Source organism: Strix aluco, chromosome 26, assembly GCF_031877795.1.
Source record: "Strix aluco isolate bStrAlu1 chromosome 26, bStrAlu1.hap1, whole genome shotgun sequence".
NCBI lineage: Eukaryota > Metazoa > Chordata > Aves > Strigiformes > Strigidae > Strix > Strix aluco.
Window position 1 is genome coordinate 516911 of NC_133956.1, and position 17432 is coordinate 534342.

General features: G+C 57.2%; 2 protein-coding genes across 2 annotated transcripts; one reads left to right on the forward strand and one right to left on the reverse strand.

Annotated features, from left to right (window-relative positions):
* Positions 1-621: 621 nt before the first annotated feature.
* On the reverse strand, positions 622-1243 carry C26H1orf122 (chromosome 26 C1orf122 homolog). The gene is made up of 2 exons (XM_074807212.1): positions 1134-1243; positions 622-1050 (listed from the first exon to the last, which is right to left on the reverse strand). Exons 1-2 carry the CDS (start codon positions 1206-1208, stop codon positions 838-840), a joined length of 288 nt encoding a protein of 95 aa, XP_074663313.1. The 5' UTR covers positions 1209-1243; the 3' UTR covers positions 622-837.
* A 25-nt stretch (positions 1244-1268) lies between these two features.
* YRDC (yrdC N6-threonylcarbamoyltransferase domain containing) lies at positions 1269-4671 on the forward strand. Its single transcript, XM_074850945.1, has 6 exons — positions 1269-1416; positions 1564-1759; positions 1980-2094; positions 2427-2546; positions 3258-3400; positions 3725-4671. Exons 1-6 carry the CDS (start codon positions 1269-1271, stop codon positions 3786-3788), a joined length of 786 nt encoding a protein of 261 aa, XP_074707046.1. The 3' UTR covers positions 3789-4671.
* Positions 4672-17432: the final 12761 nt, after the last annotated feature.

Here is a 17432-nt window from a genome sequence, read left to right on the forward strand (position 1 = left end):
CTTCACTCTCTTTCTCTCTTCAGGCTCCCGTGGGTTGGGATGAGAGTTGGAGCAGATGCTCTTCACGCAGAGTCAGAGCCCATTATTCTTCATTTCTGAAAGTGTAGTCCCTTTCATGCAAACACCAGCTGTGTTCGATGTCGAGCAGCAGCAAGGCCCTGTAAGCCATCTGAGGCTGCAGGGGAAGGAATTTCCTGGGGTAGAGATGGTGGCTTTAGCATCCCTGATTTGAGAGTTTTAGGTACTAAGTACTTTCCAGTAAGGAGAATGGGAACTTAGGGGAAAGCTAGTGGCAATAATGAGAACAGACTGAATCCCCACGCTGAATAAATCAAGTTTTCAGTGTGGCAAAACATTTCCATGTGGCAAAGAACCGCCCCCAACAGCTGAAGGGCCTCACCCAGCCCCAGACCTGTTCCTGCATCGGCCTCGGGCGCAGGGTTCTCCGCAGAGAGGGGCTTGCTGCCCACAAACCAAGGCACAGCCTTCCTGCTGCGCCAGACCCTGACATCGGGTCAGTCACTAACTAGTCCTGAGACCGTTAAGCATTGGAAACCAACATGTGCAGTTTCTGAAGGCTGCAGCTGATCCCTGTGTAGGCAGACGGGATGAGACACAGACTAAGCAAATCTTGCTTTATTTTAAAGTGTAAATTTAGTAAGATAAGGTCTCAGTGCAACAAGAGAAAGCAAAGTCCAAGGCCACAACGGAGCTACATTCACTGGCTTATCAGTCTTTGGTTTTCCCTGGCGCGACCTTCTCAGGGCCTGTGACGGAGCAAACACCTTCGGTCCCTCCGGCTCGGGCCGCGGCCCCGCGCAGACCTGCCGGGGATCCTCAGGGCTTCGAGTCCCCCCCGGCCGGGCCCGGCGCCTGGCGGGTCAGAGAACTGGGCGAGGCCGGGCCCGGGCCGGAGCTGCCGCCAGCGCCCAGGGCGGCGCGGAGCGCGGCCATCTCGGCCGTCAGCTGCTCGCAGGCGGCGATGCGGGCGCGCAGGTGCCGCTGCCGGGCCTCCAGCCGGCCCCGCAGCCTCCGCAGGTCGTCCTGCACCTGCGGCGGAGACAGCGGTCACGCCCGGCTGGGCACTGCGGGCCTCCCCCTCCCCTCCCGCGGCCCGGCCCGCCCGCACCCACCGTGGGCCGCCCCCGGGGCTCCGCCGCCACCTCCATCCCGGCACCGCGCGGGTACCGGCCGCCCCGCGTCGCCATGGGAACCGCCGCCCCGGATGTGCGTCACCGCGCCGCCGCCGCCCGCCGGAAGTGACGCGCATGCTGAGCGCGCGGCGGGCGGCGCTGGCGGGGCTGGCGCGGGCCGGGGAGGGGGCGCCGGGCCTGGGCCTGGGCCTGGGCCCGGGCCGCGCCTGCAGCGCCCGCCTGCTCCTGCCGCCCGGCGGCGCGGCCCAGCCACACCCGCCAGGTGCGGGCGGGGTCACCGGCGGAGGCGGGAGGCGGGAGGCGGGAGGCGGGGGGAGGCTGGGACGGCAGGGCGGGAGCCCCGAGGTGGGGGGGCGTGGGCCCCGCGGCGGTGCCGGGGGTTCGGGGCTGACCCGCCGGTGTCGCGCAGGCTGGAGGGAGGCGGTGGCGGCGGCCGTCGGCGCTCTGCAGGCGGGCGGGCTGGTGGCGGTGCCGACGGACACGGTGTACGGCGTGGCGTGCCTGGCCCAGGACTCCGGCGCCGTGCGGAGCATCTACAGCCTGAAGGGGCGGAACGGGGGGAAGCCGCTGGCCATCTGCCTCGGGGACGTCGACCGCCTCTACAGGTGGGCGCTGCCGGTCCGCGGAGCCCCCCCGGGCTCCCGAGCCCTTGTCCGGTACCAACAGCCGGTACCAGCAGAGACACGGCGCTTCGGGGGCCCGGGGCTGGCGGGGGGGCGGCTGCTTGGCGTTACCGGGCTGCGGAGCGTGAGGCCGAGGTGCGGGCAGCGCTGGAGCTGCCTCGGGGTGCGGGGGAGCTGCCCGTGACCGCCTCTCGCCGCGCAGGTACTGCCACGTGAACGTGCCCGACGAGCTGCTGCGGGACCTGCTCCCAGGACCTGTGACCCTGGTCTTAAAGCGTTCAGAAGAACTAAATAAAGACCTGAATCCTTTCACATCGGTAGGTCTTTGCTACAGGACGCAGCTCTGGTTTTGGGGGGCAGTATGTTATTTTTGTGCTTCTGCTGTAGCAGGTTTTATTCTCCCATCCGTGTTTAGCACTCTGAGCAGTGATGGGCGTTTTCCCGAAGCCGCTCCCTGTGACTTTGCCGAACTCAGCACAACCCCCGTTAGGGCCCAGCTTAAGGGAGGCACATCTGGTATTACTGCGAGTTCAGCAGGGGTTGATGGACTGATTCTCTAGAGTATCAGCTTTAACTCAGAAGGGCTTTGGGCAATGCAAGGTTAGAAATGGCTGCTGCCTGTGACACTCTGCTCTCTTCTTCCTTGTAGCTGGTTGGTGTTCGCATTCCAAACCACCCGTTTATTAGGGAGGTGGCACGAGCGTGCTCGGGACCACTGGCTTTGACAAGCGCTAACATCAGCTCTCGGGCCAGCACGCTGACGGTTTCGGTAAGGCTGGTTTTGCCACTGAGTGGCATTCTTGTGGTGTTTGTCAGGGCCCAAGGCTCTCACAGCTGGAGCCAGCGTTAGCAATAAAACAGGGATTTCTCTGTTGCTGCTATTTTTTTAAAACAATAATCTCTAGTTAAAGCAGCCCACAGATACGTGGTGTGGGGTAGCTGTCTTGCTGTGATCCTCACCGTAAAAAGTGGGGCGAGCAGAGCTGAAAAGTAACATGTAAAGGCTTATACACAGCTTTTGGAGCAGGTGCCAAATCTGAAAGCCAGAGATGGCTGCAGGAGGGGCGGCTGTGGCCTGAGACTGCTGCTGTCTGTGCCGCTCCGTGCAGCCCGGTGACTGTAGCTCACGGCGATGTCCTTTGGCAAAGCTTGTGACCCTGGCGAGGGTGTAGCTGGGCACGGCACGGGGCAGACGCCTGTCCTCGCCCCCAAATGTCTTCTCAGTAGGTTTCGGGTCTTTTGAGTGCGCTCCGTAATAACCAGTGGTGCAGCTGAGAAGTCTTCAGCCAGAGAATCCTTGTGGCTTTCCCACGTGTCTGGGACAAATCTGTTCTCAGAAATCAAACTGAGACGTGTTCATGGCAGAAAGTGAGCTGTCCTGACAGAGGAAGGGGAGAGCCCACCTCCCTCGACACCCCGGCCTCCAGTGTCTGTTACAACACATCTTCAGGGCTGTCAGCCACGTCTCTCTGTTTTTCAGGAATTCCAAGACCTGTGGCCTCAGTTGTCCTTAATCATCGATGGAGGCCCCATAGGAGATGTCCAGAGCCCAGAGTGTCGTTTGGGATCGACTGTGGTTGATTTATCTGTGCCGGGGAAATTCTCCATCATTCGTCCTGGCTGGTGAGTGCTCTGAATGTAACTGGAGCTTTTTCTTGCTTTAAATGAAGCGAAGCTTCCAGATTAGGGTGGGTCGTGCTTTGCTGCTTTTCCCATAGCAGTTGAACCTCCGCGTTAATGTTGTCTAGCTTAGTTAACAGCACGCTCAGAAATCCTGAAAGAGCACTCCATGTTCTGAGCCCAGGAGACCCCTTTCTGGAAGGTTCTATGTGAAACACTCTAGTTTCTGTCAAAATGCAGTACTGCATCTAGCTGATGGGTCTTTCCCAGAAAGTGCAGTTTAATCCTTAAAAACCTTTTATCTGACGGTTCTGTTTCACCCCACAGCGCCCTGACATCGACAGTCGAAATCCTGAGGCAGAAGTATGGTTTGATCCCAGAATCATCGTAAGGGCTCAGACTCAGGAGGCTCTGCAGAGCTGGGCACCGTGTGCCTGCGCGTTCAGGAGACGAGCGTTCGTGGCCTTGTTTAATAAGGTCGGCTGGTTACGTCAGGGTTAATAAACAAAATAAAAAAGGGAGCAACAGTTGATGGGTATCTGTTAGTATCACGTCTGCTGTAGTCTGAGAAACCAACCCAGATATGAATGCTGACCTCGGTGTGCTGCTGGAGCATTCCCAGATACTCCTGTTTTATGAACGTCATTAGGCCTTTGAAATAGGGTAATCTGAACGTTAGACTGTTCTCAGGATGGGATGGTGAAGGTGGTGTCTGATCTACCCTTCCCTTAAGGCTTATTCCATGTCTTTGTTTATTGTATCTGCATGGAAAGAAAAGCAAAGATGGAAAAGAGGTTTTTTGAGCTTTCACGATGTTACAGCTGTGGTGTTCTCTGGTGGGTTTCCTCTGTTCTAAATGTAATCAAGCCTACTACTGAGCTGAAACTGTAAGTACTTTTGAAAATCAACAGTATTCAAATGGTCCCCATCTAGACAAGAGCTGCTCAGAAAGACCTGGCTTCCTCCTAACACACAGACTAGAACGAGCTCTCGGTGTGCTGGTCTTCGTGTCTTAAACGTGGACTCCCTCTTGTTGTTCTGGGAACGGTGCTAAGCTGAGGCAAACGGAATAGATGAAAGTTTCTGCTGGTGTTTATTCTGCATTGAAAAGTAAAGTTTATGGAGCTGCTATTAATTTAAAAACTGGTAAGCAACTTGTATGATTTTGTTGTAAATGCTTATTTTTAGCCGTTGTTGTCCATCACTTTTGACAAACTTAGGTGCTTAGCGAGAATGTACGGAGTTGTCATAAATAAAACCTTGTTTCACATCCAGAGCTGATGGATTTTATTGATACAAGTATAAATTCATTTTATGGCTAAGTTAGAAGGGTCCAAGCATGGCTAAAATCACAGAAAAAGGGGAAGCTGTGGGGAGCTGAACCTTTCAAAGCACTGATTAATGGTGTTTTCAGTTGCATTTTTATTGGAAGTATTTTTTTCTCCTTGGTTCTAAAAGGAATAAAGCAACTTCAGATCTAAATTTTCAAAACATGGAACACTAAACAATCAGCCAGAGCTTTTAGTATAGATCATTGCCTTTGCCTGGTTTCCAGCACGTGCAGGAGTAGCAGTAAATAGTCTGTAGTGTTCCAGCTCTAATTATTTTTTGTTATTTGGATCCAGCGGAGCACAGTGTCAAGGCCCAATGCAGAACTTGTGTAGGAGAGGTTGGATAAAGCAGAGGGTGTGTAGTGGCATGGCTCAGTTTCACCTGCAGTGGATGGTTTGGAGGAATATTGACTCCTCTCTTGCATGAGCCGATAGATGCTCTGGCAGCTGCCGGCGGGGTGAGGGATGCGTGATGGCGGCCGGCAGCGGGCTGGGGCCCTGTGCTGGAACCCAGAGCTCAGCGACAGAGTCAAACCTCGGAACACCTGCGGCTGGAAAAACCAGATCTCTGGCCCCAGGCCAGCGCCCGTGTGAATTCCAGGGGAGCCCCGAAGGGCTCAGGAATGTCGGATCTGACAGCTGCATGCAGCTCCCTGCTCCTGTGAGGCCGCAGCTGGGGCTTACGCAGGCCTTGGGCTACCTGCGGCCTGGCAGACCCCTCCCCGCCTGTCTCCCTCCCCTCACGGTGGGTCCCTGGGTGCGGGTGGCACTGGGGGTTGGTCCCCCTGTGGGGCCGAGGATGCTCCGACAATCCCTGCCCATAGCTGGGACTGGCCGCGGCCCCGCGGGGGGGGAGGTCGGGGGCTGCTCCCGCGCTGGGTCCCGGGTGCAGCCCCTGAGCAAGCGGTCGGCGAAGGACGAACCTGCGCTCCAGCAAACACCCGATGCGGCGGTTGGAGCTGTTAGAGGAAATATCATTTTAATTGGGTGAATCTGTTAGGCGCAAATGTTACAGGCGATAAAACTCTGCTAAATGGAAACCCAGTAATGAGATGAACCTGTCGAGGGAACAAATTGCCTGCAGATCTGAAACAGGCTTCCGAGGCGCCCGGCAGCTTTGGGGCTTCCGTTCTTTCGCTTGGCTGCAGCTCGTGCCGCCCTGCAGCGCCGGAGCCTTCTGGCAGCATTTCCTCATGACAGCCACCCGTGCAGAGCCGTGCTCTGCGGGAGGCGTATGGGCAAGCGTCAGTGAGCTGTAGAGAGAGCTACAAGTTTGCCTTTTGGAGCTTTATGTGGTTTTTTTGGCTGGGTTAGTTGTGGGCTGGGTGCCAGGCTGGCAGCCCGTTCTGGGGGTGCAGCAGCAGAAAGGGGTGGTGGGAGGGTGTCCCGGTCCTAGCGGGCGTGCTCCAGCCAGGAGAGAGCCTGGCCTGCCCTGGTGGGACCCTCTGCGCGCTCTGTTGCCTTGTTGTGGCCTCAGATCCCTGTAATCGGTGCCGCCTGACTTTGCCAAAGGTACTTGGCAGACCCCTCCCTGTTGCTCGTGCACCAGCCCTGCTCTGGGGCGATGGCTGCCCCTCTCCCCGCGCACACCAGCCCTGAGCCGCTGTTTCGGGTCCTAGTCCCAGCTCTATTTCGTGCTTCACCCTCTGTGGCTGCCACAAGCAGCACGGAGCCGGTACTGGAAGAGCAGCGGGGAACATCCCCTGTTGTCGAGCAGTTGTTTGTAAAAAAGGGAACCTCATCTTTGTCCTCGGTCTCATCTGGAGCCTGAACTCTGCACACACGGGACTTGCTGGAGGAATCTCTGAACAAGCGCTGAACCCCGAGGAGTGGAGAGCAGTGCCCAGCTCTGCCCTCCCCGGTTTCTGGGTCTGTTCGGTCAGAACGCAGATGCAGCTGTGCCTTCCTAAGGGGCTGCTGGAGCTCCCGACTGCAGGGGGAGGTCAGCAACTGGTGCAAATGTACTTCAGTGGCGCAGAAAGCGTAAGGCAAGAAAAAGCCTCTCCTGCTTCCCCTGTTTATTTTTCAAATCTCTTTAAGAACAGTGATAGTTTTGGAGACCTGAGCCCTGCCTGGGGGTGACGCCGCTGTGTGTTGATCCCTCAGCTCACATCTGCTTGGGCCCCTCAGGGGCCTGGTGAGCTTCCTTTGCGCCTTTGCCTCTCGCTTGCTGTCGTCTGCTGGAGGTGAGGACGCTTTTTAATCTAATTTTGCGCTGCCAGTTGTGGGTGCAGTGAGTGCTGTGCTGAGCCAGCTAGCTCGCGAAGCCAGGGGGGCTGTGTTCAGAGTCTTTCTCAGAGTCATTTCATTGGCTTACACAAAGGACACTGCGGTCTGCGACCTCCCAGCTGGCAGACCCCGTGCCTGAGCACACCAGAGCCCCCAAGAACCAGCTGCAGGGAGGGGTCAGTGGGGCTAAATACCACTGCTGCTCGGTGGACAGTGTTAAATTGCTCTGTTCAGCCCATCATCCCACAAGTAGCTGCTGTCATTTTCTTTCAAATAGCTGCCTCCAGGCTACTTGGGGAGGTCAGGCTGCAGAGGGTGGATGCTCCAGGGAGGTGGGAAGAGCTCTCTCTTTCTGCATCTGGTGACAAGGACACTGGACAGAAATCTGCAGACCAGTGAATTTGCTGTCACTATTCTCCCTCCGTGAGTTCAATGCCTCTGGAAACTGTCCATGACATTTAATTTATGAACTGGCAGGTGAGGGAGCTGAGGGCAAGGCAGAACCGTCTAAATAAAAATCATTTGGAAGCAGTGAGCAGTGGTGTACGAGTCGGGCTCTTCAGGTCTAACAGCCACATCTAACTGGGCAGAATGGGGCGGCTCGGTCTGGGTCTCCGCGCCGCCTGTGTGCCGTGCTCCAGCGGGGTTGCAAGGATCAGTTTTTGCTGGAGCCCCACCCCTGCGCCCACCTGACTCGACTGCCCTGTGGTGCAGAAAGCCCAGAAACACGAGTTCCCCAAAATTACTGCACCAGGACAGTCCTCACGGCTGCATCGCTGGAGGTGACGCTTGTCCTGAACGACTCCCATGGGTGTCCCCGATGCCTCCGTCTGCACAGGTTTGTTCTGCCTGGGCTGAGCTGGGCCTCCAGCCTTCGCGTCCAGCGTGGCCGAGCTGCTGGAGCCGCGGCTCCCACCACTAGATAGAGCCCAGCCACCACGGGGAGCCTGGAGCCGGCGGCCGTGGGCTGGTGGGGTGTGAGGGGCTCAGGAGCATTAATGAGCGATCGCTGCGCCGGTGGGCTCGGCGTGGGCTCGGCGTGGTGCTGCTCTCCTGCCTGGGCTGGGTCCTGGCAGATCCCACGCCGGGGCGGTTTTTCCCGGTGTCTGAGTGCCGTGGAGTGGTTCTGTATCTTTATTGCTCGTGAGCAGCTGTCTCAGTCGCTGCTAATGGACTGTAATACACACAGAGCTGACCCCATAATGATGTCTTCACAGAAATTGCCTGTCTGTGGAGCTTCTGCTGTAAAAACCCAGAGGCACCAGGCTGGGTGAGTTACAGTCATCTGCAGAGCGCCTGCGTGAGGGTTCTCCGGGCCTTTGCTCTTACCTCCTCTTTCCAGTCCAGGTACCCTGCAGGATAAAGGGGCCGAGGGAAATAAGAGGCATCACTTCCCTCTCGTCTGCCTGCACAGGACCCTCTCCCCTCCGCGATGGTCCCGGCTGTTGCTCTGAGCAGAGGGTGTGGTGGAGGGGACAGCGTGGGGCGTGGGGGGTCCCTTGCTGGCCGCTGGCAGGTGCCCTGTGCTCCACAGCCCCCGGTTCATGCCGACGCTGAGCAGAGCTGGACCCGGCTGCCCGGGTGCCCCCGTGCCGGCCCTGTGGGTGCGGGGGCTGTTCAGGGGCTCCCTGTAGCGTCTCCCGTAGCGAGCGGTTTCCCTTCCGAGTCTGCTCCCTCTGGGTTTGCGTGCTGAGCTTCCCCCGTCTCCTTCCTCAGCTCATCAGCTATTCATCAGTCTTTGCCGGGCTCCTCCAGCACCCATTCATCACTCTCCCGCCCGGTATCCCCTTTCCAAGCGTTTCCTATTTTTCCGGTGATGTATTTCCCTGTTCAGACAAGCTGATCCTGCGCCGTCCATGAGTGGGGTGCAGCTCTGCTCCGGAGCCCTGGGCTGGCCCGGGCGCGCGGCTCTGCCCTGCGAGGACGGGGCCAGCCAGGCCATGGGGATGGTGCGAGAGCTGCCGGGTCTCTGCCACAGCGTCGTCCCTCCCCTCCGGGCCTTGGAAGCGCGGAGGTGGGGGCGATGCCCTCCCGGCCAGGAAGGTGCTCTCCCCATGGCAGTGGTCTTCCAGGCGGGCAAAGCCCTAGGGCAGAGCAGCCTTGCAGGAGAGAGGCTGGCTCTGGGGTCTGCTCAGGGTGCCCAGGCCCTGTCTCTGCCCACTTGGCGTGGCCGTTGCGCGCAGCAAACGGGGGAAACATGTCGGCGTCCCAGCTGGTGCCTCTGCTGCTGGCTCATTCCACGCTGCTGGCGTTCAGTGTCCCTGCAAGTGACAGCTTTATTTGTGCCACCAGCATCAAGAGGATGAGCCATGCGTCAGGCATGGGTGAACCGGCTCGTGCCCTTGTTCCCTTGCGGGGACTGCAGGCACTATAAATTTCTCCTTTCCCCTGGTTCTGGGTGCCCGCAGGCCGCTGTAGCTGTCAGGGTGATGTACTCGGCACCAGGCAGAGTGACCGGCCTTTGTGTCAGCAGCAGGGCTCTGTCAGCACTTCTGGAACGCACCAGTGCAGAGCAAACCCAGGCTTTGTGCCTTATTCGGGTGTTTTTGGTACTTTCCAAAACGGGGACTCTGCTGCTGTGCCGAGCAACGTTGTGCCAAGACCCGGTGCCGGGAGCGGAGCGTGCGGGGTGTGCGGCCGCGGGACCAACCCTCGGTGAGTGTCTGGGATCCGCACGCTCCGCTGGGATGCGCTGTGAAAACACACCCATGGCCTGGCCCGACAAACAGCTTCTGCTGGAGGGGGCAGAGATGCCTTTTTAGATCTTGTAGGTGGAACTATAAACACTTCCATCAGCCAATTCACAGGAGCAGTACGGATCAGGGTGACTCTTGTGTTTGCAACCCTTGTTGAAATCACATCGGCATGAGCACTCCGAGCAGGAAATACACGGTTTGCATTTTGATTAGTGCTTGCCCTCCAAATAAAAATGCATCTTTAGAACCTCATTAGCAGAGTCAGTTCAAACTCATAGAGCCATGATTCAAATGAGCAACAGCAGACTGGGCAGGCTTCGTCTGTGCTGGTATCAGAGGTGAAGCTGCCGCGTGTCTGACCCTTTCGCCCCTGTTGGGGCCGTCGGGGGGTTGTGTTTGGAAGCCTTGGCCGAGTAATCGGGTCTGTCTGGTGTCGGGCAGTTGCTGGGTAACTCTTGCTTCTCACTGTGATCTTATCTACTGATGTTTATTAAGTGCTTCCCCGTGTCCACAGTGTCATTCTCGCGGCTGCAGTTGCTAAAAGCCTGTGGCTTTTCATACCCTTTTTCACTTTGTGCAGCTGTGACGTGGCAGCGGTGGTCGTGCTGAGAACTTTTCACAGCTGGTAGAGTTGGAGCACCCTTTATTGTGGGCTTCTGGTTATTGTTTGGAGTACTGTAGGAAGCAGGACATAAATTGGAGTGCCCAGGAATAACTCCTGTTACAGGAAGGTGCCTCAGGGAATGTATTTAATTGCTTTAATATTTTTTAGAGATTTTTGGCCATCTCTGTGATTGACACTAGATTTATTCCTTGTCCTTCCTCGAGCTCTGCAGGTCTGAGTGAACACGTACGGCTTCACAGCGCAGGCCTGGTCTGCCAGGTGCAGATACGCCGCCGGTCCCGTCCTTGTTGGGGCTGTCAGGAAATGTGTGGCAGAACTGCCCCGTGCCTGTGCAGGGGTGCGGGGCTGTCCCTGGGGAGAGGCACAAGTGCCCCCCCCGTGTCCTGAGGGCTCCGTGCCTCTCATGCCACCGATGCCCTTGAAGGCAAAGCAGCCAAGTCCTGGCCGGTGGGTGCGGCAGCGATGTGCCTGCAAGGTGGGAGCATCCCCCTCGCCGCAGAGTGACGCAGGACGCCACCGGAGCACCGCTCGTGCTGCAAACGGCCTCCCCTGGCGATCGGGCTGTCCAAGGCGGCTGCTAGCCCCGGCCTAGGAGGAGTTTTCCTCCAACACTGCAAACTGAGATCTGCAATGCTGCTTCTCAATGCCCTCGCTCTACTTCGCAATAGAGAGCAAAGAAAACCAGGCTTGGGCTAATTAAGCTGGAAACATAACATTGCAATTTGTAGCTGATTAAATCTTTCAAACAATATTTATGTTAATCTCCTTCTGATTTATTTTCTTATAATGCCTTGACTAGGAGATAGTCCAGTGCATGGGGAAACGCTTCCAGATGGAGCCCAGTCCGCCTTGCCAGATGCTTGAAGCTCCGAGTGAGGATTTTTCACTCGCTGTGGTTACAGCCAGGAGAGATGATCCTGTCCGTCTAGGCCATTTTTGTACGTAGAGGGGGATGCTGAGCTGCAGCTCTTGTTTTTGCTGCAGGAATGAGTCCGCCTGTAACAGGAGAGGGCTGTGAAACAATGCGTGGGAAGGGGCATCCATGAGACAGCCAGTCCTCGGCTGGGGCTGTTCTGCCTCTTGCACACACCTCGTGCCTCTGAGCCAGGGCTTCGCTCTCTCAAGAGGAGGCTGCTCTAAAACGCTCCTTTATCTCCAGAGATTATAGGGGCCTGTCACAAAAACCCACTTTCCTTTTGCACACTGCGCATGCATATCCACTTATACTGTCCTCCAGCCCTTCTTCCAGCTCCAGAGTTGGCAGGATGCCTGGCAAATTTCCACAGGGTGCTGATTTAAGGAATTAGTCTGTAGAAGCATAGACAGTAGAGACAGAAGGGACCTTGAGGCCATCTGGAGAGTCCGCTTCCCTAGACAGCAGCCACTCTCCCAAGTCACTTCAGACACATTTGTCAGATTTGCTCTCAGCTCCCTTCTCTGGAGTAGATTCCACCTGGCTGCTGCTCATCTCCTTCCTATTTTCCAGTTCCTTAAAAAAATATTTATTTGGACTGGAAGTTTTCAGGGGCTTAAAGGTAATGCTGTCTCTGTATGTCCATCTCTTCTCTTTTTTTCTCCCTTTTTTAACAAGGCTGTAATTTACCCTTTCTGGCCCTGTCACCGTGGGGATGGCTGCAGGGTGGCTCCCCGGGGAGGGGGCTCGGGGCCACGCGGGTCGAGGCAGGGACACACCGGGGGTGCTGCGGGGTGTCACGGCTGCCGGAGCCCAAGTGCTGGAGTGATGAACAGCCCCTGCTTGCAGGGAGGATAGCTCCAGAGGTCAAGGGGTTTTCACTGTGGAATTGTTAAATTAACTATTCATTTAATTATATTTTGATTAAATTAGATTCTCTCTTTTTTTTTTTTTTTAATTTCACCAGCAAATGATTCTCTGCATAATTAATGCTGGCTGATTCTGTTAATTCACTTACTGCTGCTGAGGGGACAGAGGTTTCGGCTGCAGTCTGACCCACGTGCTGGTCTCCAGGAGCCGATGGTGCCTGTGTCGTGCTGGGAGCTGCCCCGCAGGAAAGCCACGCCGCGGCGCTGGGCCCCCTGGAGCACTCCCGTCCCCGGGGCCTGGGGGTCTCCAGGACGTGCAAAACCAATCAGACCCTTCCTTGCAATGAAACTATTAATTTTTGTTCACGAGCCCGCTCTCCCCTGGGCCTGTGGCGATGCTCTGCGTTAGCTCTGCTCTCCGGGAGGTGGGCCGGCTGCAGCTCTCTCAAGTGCAATTACTTCATTACTCCGTGATGCAAACTGTCATTAGCCACAGCTTTTTTTGATGAGATATCTGGGAAAATGGGAACTCCTGAGCCTGCAGGAGCTTGCTGCCTGACGTGAGCCACCGCTGTGGGACGTGGCCACCCGCATGTTGCGTGCCGCGAGGTCTTGTGGCTTGTGTGCCCCAGGCCCGCGGTGGCCAGAAAAACTGGCAAACTGTGTCTAGGAGGATGTGGTGGCCAGCAGCCACGTGTGGGGCAATGGCACTGCGCGGGAGCAGCAGCGCCAGGGCTGCCAGCTGCTGCCCCGGGTGCTGGAGCTCCCGCGGGGCTCTGCGAGAGAACCAAAAGTTTGGCACAAGTTGACCCTGCTGCTTCCTGGGGACAAACCCCAAAGCATCTCCTGCTTCTCAGGGACGTGCAGGAGCTTGCGGAGCTGTCATTACTGTGGGCTGAGCTGATGAGCTGTCTCCTGGTGAGAAACAAATTTAGTTAACCTCAAATTAGTCAGGAGAATGGGAGACTCTTCTTTGAAACGATGTCATTCAAACCATTGCACCTGAAATTATCCCCACTAGAAATGCAGCTGGAGGTAGTAATTAATTCACCGTGCTCCCATATTAATTCTGCAGTCGCTCTGCTCCAGCATGACTTTGATGAGCCACGTCCAGCAGCAGTTCTGGGCAGGGAGCCCTGGGACGGGCAGCCTGGGCCCCCTTGGCTGCTGCCTCGCTGACCATCAAAAGATAATTTTCAGGTTTTTCTCCTCGGTGTATAGTTGTATCCTTTAAATACCCTTCAGACTCTGACAAGCTTCCTGAGGCATGGAGAGAGCACTCCCCTGCCTCCAGGTGTCTGAAGGCAGAAGAAGTGGTCAGTCTACAGGGATTTGGGGTTTTATTCATGAAAGAGCATCTTTTAAAAGCTGCAGTGTGAGCTGGACAATTGGTTTAATTATTCTGAGCATGTCTGGCTGAAATCCCGTGCGTGTTACCAGACGTCCCTTCCCCTCTCTGCTGGTGGGGGGGGGGGCACGGCCCATTGCTGCCCTTGCTGGGGAGGGAGGTGCTGGAGCAGGGATGGAGCAGGGATGGAGCGGGGCTGCGGGCGCCTGGCCGGCCCCGGGGGCTGCGGGAGGAGCAGCTGGGGGGTCGGCAGTGCCTGGCTGAGGAGGGCTGGTTTTGACTGGAAGGCTGCAAGCCTCAGTGAAACGGAACTCGGCATCCAGCGCGTTCTGAGAGGCGATGCTGGTGTCGGGAGCAGGCTGGCCCCACTCCTGCCCGCACCGCGCGGGCAACGCCGGCAGCACCGGGCGGCTCGGCCGAGATGAGCGTTCGGTGCAGAGACCACGTGCGGCTCCACTTGTGCCTTCCGTGGTTAACGCTGCTGCGAATAACCTCTTAGAAATGATTCCAATTAGGCTAGCACATCTCTTTGTAATCTGGATCCCTGTTGTGCTGTCAGACTCAATTCAAATTTAATTTGCAGAAGGTGTATATCGGGCAGCTTTTTTACTTAGCACAAAACTGAGAGGAAGATAACATTGATGGAAAAAATAATACAAGTTCATATTCTTCTTACCTTAAGGAAGGAAGAGATGCCAGAAAACTTAGCCAAATTTACATTTTAATGGGAAATGTTACGACTGCCTGCTCCCAGAAACACAAATTGCTTTCTGGATGGGACCCTGACTTTATACCAAAGTGCAGGGAATTAAATCTAGCAGCCTCTGATGAGATGAAGGGGATGTCTAGAGGCGCAGCGGGCCGTGGGGCCGGGCTGGGCACTGCTGGCGGTGGCAGGGTGCCCGTCCCCTCGTCCCCTCGCGCCAGGGCAGGAGGGCCTGGAGGGACGGGGCACGTGGCTCCGGACTGTGGGGGCTGGAGGTGTCGTGCGGGGGCCGGAGGGCTGTTTGCAGAGAAAACCTGAATGTTTCAAACCCTGGGGTGCCCCTGACCCCGCTGACGTCCCCCGCCCCGTCGAGTGCCGGCGGAGGCAGGGCTGGCAGCACCCTGGCCTCGCCGCCCCGTGGGCTCCCCAGCAGCGTGAACCGCGCTGGGCCAAGCCCCGCTTCAGCCTTCCCCACCCGCAGCAGGGCCTGGCCGAGAGCCCGGGGCAGAGGCAGCTGCTCTCTGGGGCATTTCTCTGCCCTCTTGTCTGGTTGTTCCTGGTCAGAGCAGCTCAAGCCCGCAGACGGGCTCTGGCAGCGAGTCCCCGCAGCGCCAGCCTGGCGTCTCAGACCTTCACGCAAGGACAAAAGCTGTGCCCAGGAGAAGCTGCTGTTAATTTCTTAGCGTCTTAAAGCTCTTGGAAGATGAAAACACGGTGCAGTGCTGCGTAGGCTTATCTCTCTGGCAGTGCCTGTCACCTGCAGCCATTTCTGGCACGTTCATGAGTGCGGCAAAGCTCGTCCCTGCTAGGACCACGTCCGGGGAGCCACAGGGCTGAGGCTGGGAACGGGTCTTGGTCTCCTGCGGCTCTGCTGGGCTGGGGCACAGAGCAGCCCCAGGCTCGGGCAGGCGGCTGATGGGCTGTTGTCCAGCTCTTGCACTTGCAACCAAAGAATGCGTGAGCTTTCATCGGTGTCTCTGGGTCCCCTGAGTCTCCCGCTGCTGCTGGGATGTCCCAGCTGTCCCCCAGCCTGGTCCCTGCTCCCCTCTTCGTGTGCACAGTTGCCCCGTCCTGGTGATAATGACCTGGCCTGCACCAGGGCAGCAGCTGGGGGATTTGCCAGCCTCTGAGCTTATTTTTCAGATAATTTTTCCATGCTTGAGGGTAGCTGGGTTTGTATATACATTGGATTTTTTTATATTGGCAGCATGATAGGCAAAGAGTTTTATTGGCATCAGATATTCTTGTTAGGTAACGACCAAGGTGTCTGAACAGTTGAACCGACCATTAATAATTCAAGCTGCTCAGCTCACCAACTATTTATTTACTTCCAAAAGTTGCTGGTAATTTTTTTTCCTGCTTCTAAAGTGAGAAGTTGCAAGCGTGGCCTGGCAGGGTCTTGCTGGAGTAGCACTTGTCCATGTCCTTGACTCCTCCTGGGCTGCGCTGGGCTCTCCCAGCCATGGGAGAGGCAGAATTGGAGCCCAGAGGAGAGAGGAGAGCCCCGGGGTGAAGGGAGGCTGGCACAGGACTGCCTGCGGGCCGGGGTCTCGGGAGCACCCGCAGCTGGACAGTGGTGCAGGGTCGGAGTGGCTGGCGCTGCCCTGGCTGCCCGTCCGGCGGGGCTGGGCTTGTCCTGTGCAGCCAGCAAGGAGGAGGCTCTTCTGGTGGGGGTCTTGGAGCCCCCGAAATGTTGCCAAAACCTCAGGGCACCCAGCCTTGGAGCTGGGGTGGGGATGCTCCAGCAGAAAGCAGAGCCCCAGGGAGGGGGGTGGCCCAGGGCAAGGGCCTGTGTCCATACCCCTTACCAGGCCAGCCCTGCGGGTCCCTGAGCCACTGGGATCACACCCAAAGCTGCTCCTTCCCTCTGCGGTGAAGCTGGGGCCGCGTCCTTCGCTCACCCCGCTGGGCAGTGCAGGGGGTGCGTGGGGGGGGCTGGCGGGGCAGAGCTCTCCCTGCCTGGGAGCCGCCGGCGGTTCCTGGAATTTGTCCTCTCCCCAGACGGTGCTTTTCCAGTTGTCAGAGCAGTTGTGCACAGTGGATGGGATGTAAATTCACAGTGTTGCATGGCAAAGGCATCGCTCAAACAAGAAGACAGCGTGCTTACTGGGGTGCTTCCAATCCAATAAAATAAGCAAAAATATCGCTGTTAGAGGCTCAACCACAGCGAATGCTCTGGCACCCACGAGGCTGCTTCCCTGGGTGAAGCAGTGTCACTGTCTGGAATCCAAAGCAGTGATAAATCATAGGTGACCTTCAGTAATTTATTACTGCCTTGTGCAAAACACTGCTGCTTCTCTGGGCCAGTTCCTGGGCATCTGCCTGGGATCACAGTAATTCCAATCTTTAGCGTTGTAATGGGTTTGTCATGGGTTCGATAGTGATGAAAGGCTGGGGCTGCAGGGGAGCGGCGGCTGCGGAGCTGCTGGAGGCAGAGCAGAGCGTGCACCAGCGGCGTTTGCCGACCTGGGAAGCACCATCCCGGGCTGCTGGGTCTGCAGAGCCGGGCGGGATCGCTCAGAGGCGCCAGTGGCTCTTCTGCACCGGACAGAGAGAGGTTGTTTCTAACATTTTGGGGTTCCAGCCGTTAGCAGGCTCTGGCCTTCTGCTGCACACTCTGTTCCGAGCGGTAAGACTAATGCTGTTAGTGGTTAAGTGATGGGAGAAGCGCTGAACGCTCTGCGTTGTTTGCAGCGTGGCAGATGTTCTGTTAATGATACGGAACAGCTCGCGGCGAGCGCTGGGGGTTTGGATTTCACAGCAACGTGCTGAGCTCCTGCCCAAGTGCGGAGCCAAGTCTGGGGGCGACGAGGCAGAAGTTGTAGAGCTCGTTGGTCGCAGACGTGGGCTGGAGCCGCATACCGAGGCCATGATGGAGTGGCGGGTGCTTGGTCCTTCAGAAACCTCGGTGGGCACCTCTTTGGGTCTAAAACACAGGTTTTGGTGCTTCAGGTTGGATAGTCAGTCTCGCACCGTTCCCCCCGGCAGTGGGGATGCTCCGTGCTGAAATGCAGCCAGGGCCTGGGACCCTTCCTGCCGGCGCTGCTCTCGCAGACCTGGCGGCTCTCGGGGTTTGCCCTGGTGCTGCACCAGCCCCGCAGCCCCCGGCCGGAGTCGCACCCCGCTCACTCCCGCGTGCTCTGCCCCTGTGTCAGGAGGACTCTGAGGACGCCCTGCGGTGCTCAAACCCAGGCCCAGATGTGGGTTCCTCAGTTTAACCAGCTTGTTTAGTGTCCACAAGAATAATAGGAGCTTGGCTGGAGGGAATGTTATTTCCCCAAAAAGAGTCACAGGGAAAGAAAAGACTTTCTAAAAGCA

Coding starts and splice junctions, on each gene's coding strand:
- C26H1orf122 (XM_074807212.1), bottom strand. CDS start 1,208: ATGGCGACGCGGGGCGGCCGGTACCCGCGCGGTGCCGGGATGGAGGTG. Junction 1,051..1,133: donor AGCCCCGGGGGCGGCCCACG/GTGGGTGCGGGC, acceptor TCTCCGCCGCAG/GTGCAGGACGACCTGCGGAG.
- YRDC (XM_074850945.1), top strand. CDS start 1,269: ATGCTGAGCGCGCGGCGGGCGGCGCTGGCGGGGCTGGCGCGGGCCGGG. Junction 2,095..2,426: donor ACCTGAATCCTTTCACATCG/GTAGGTCTTTGC, acceptor TCTTCCTTGTAG/CTGGTTGGTGTTCGCATTCC. Junction 3,401..3,724: donor TCCATCATTCGTCCTGGCTG/GTGAGTGCTCTG, acceptor TTCACCCCACAG/CGCCCTGACATCGACAGTCG.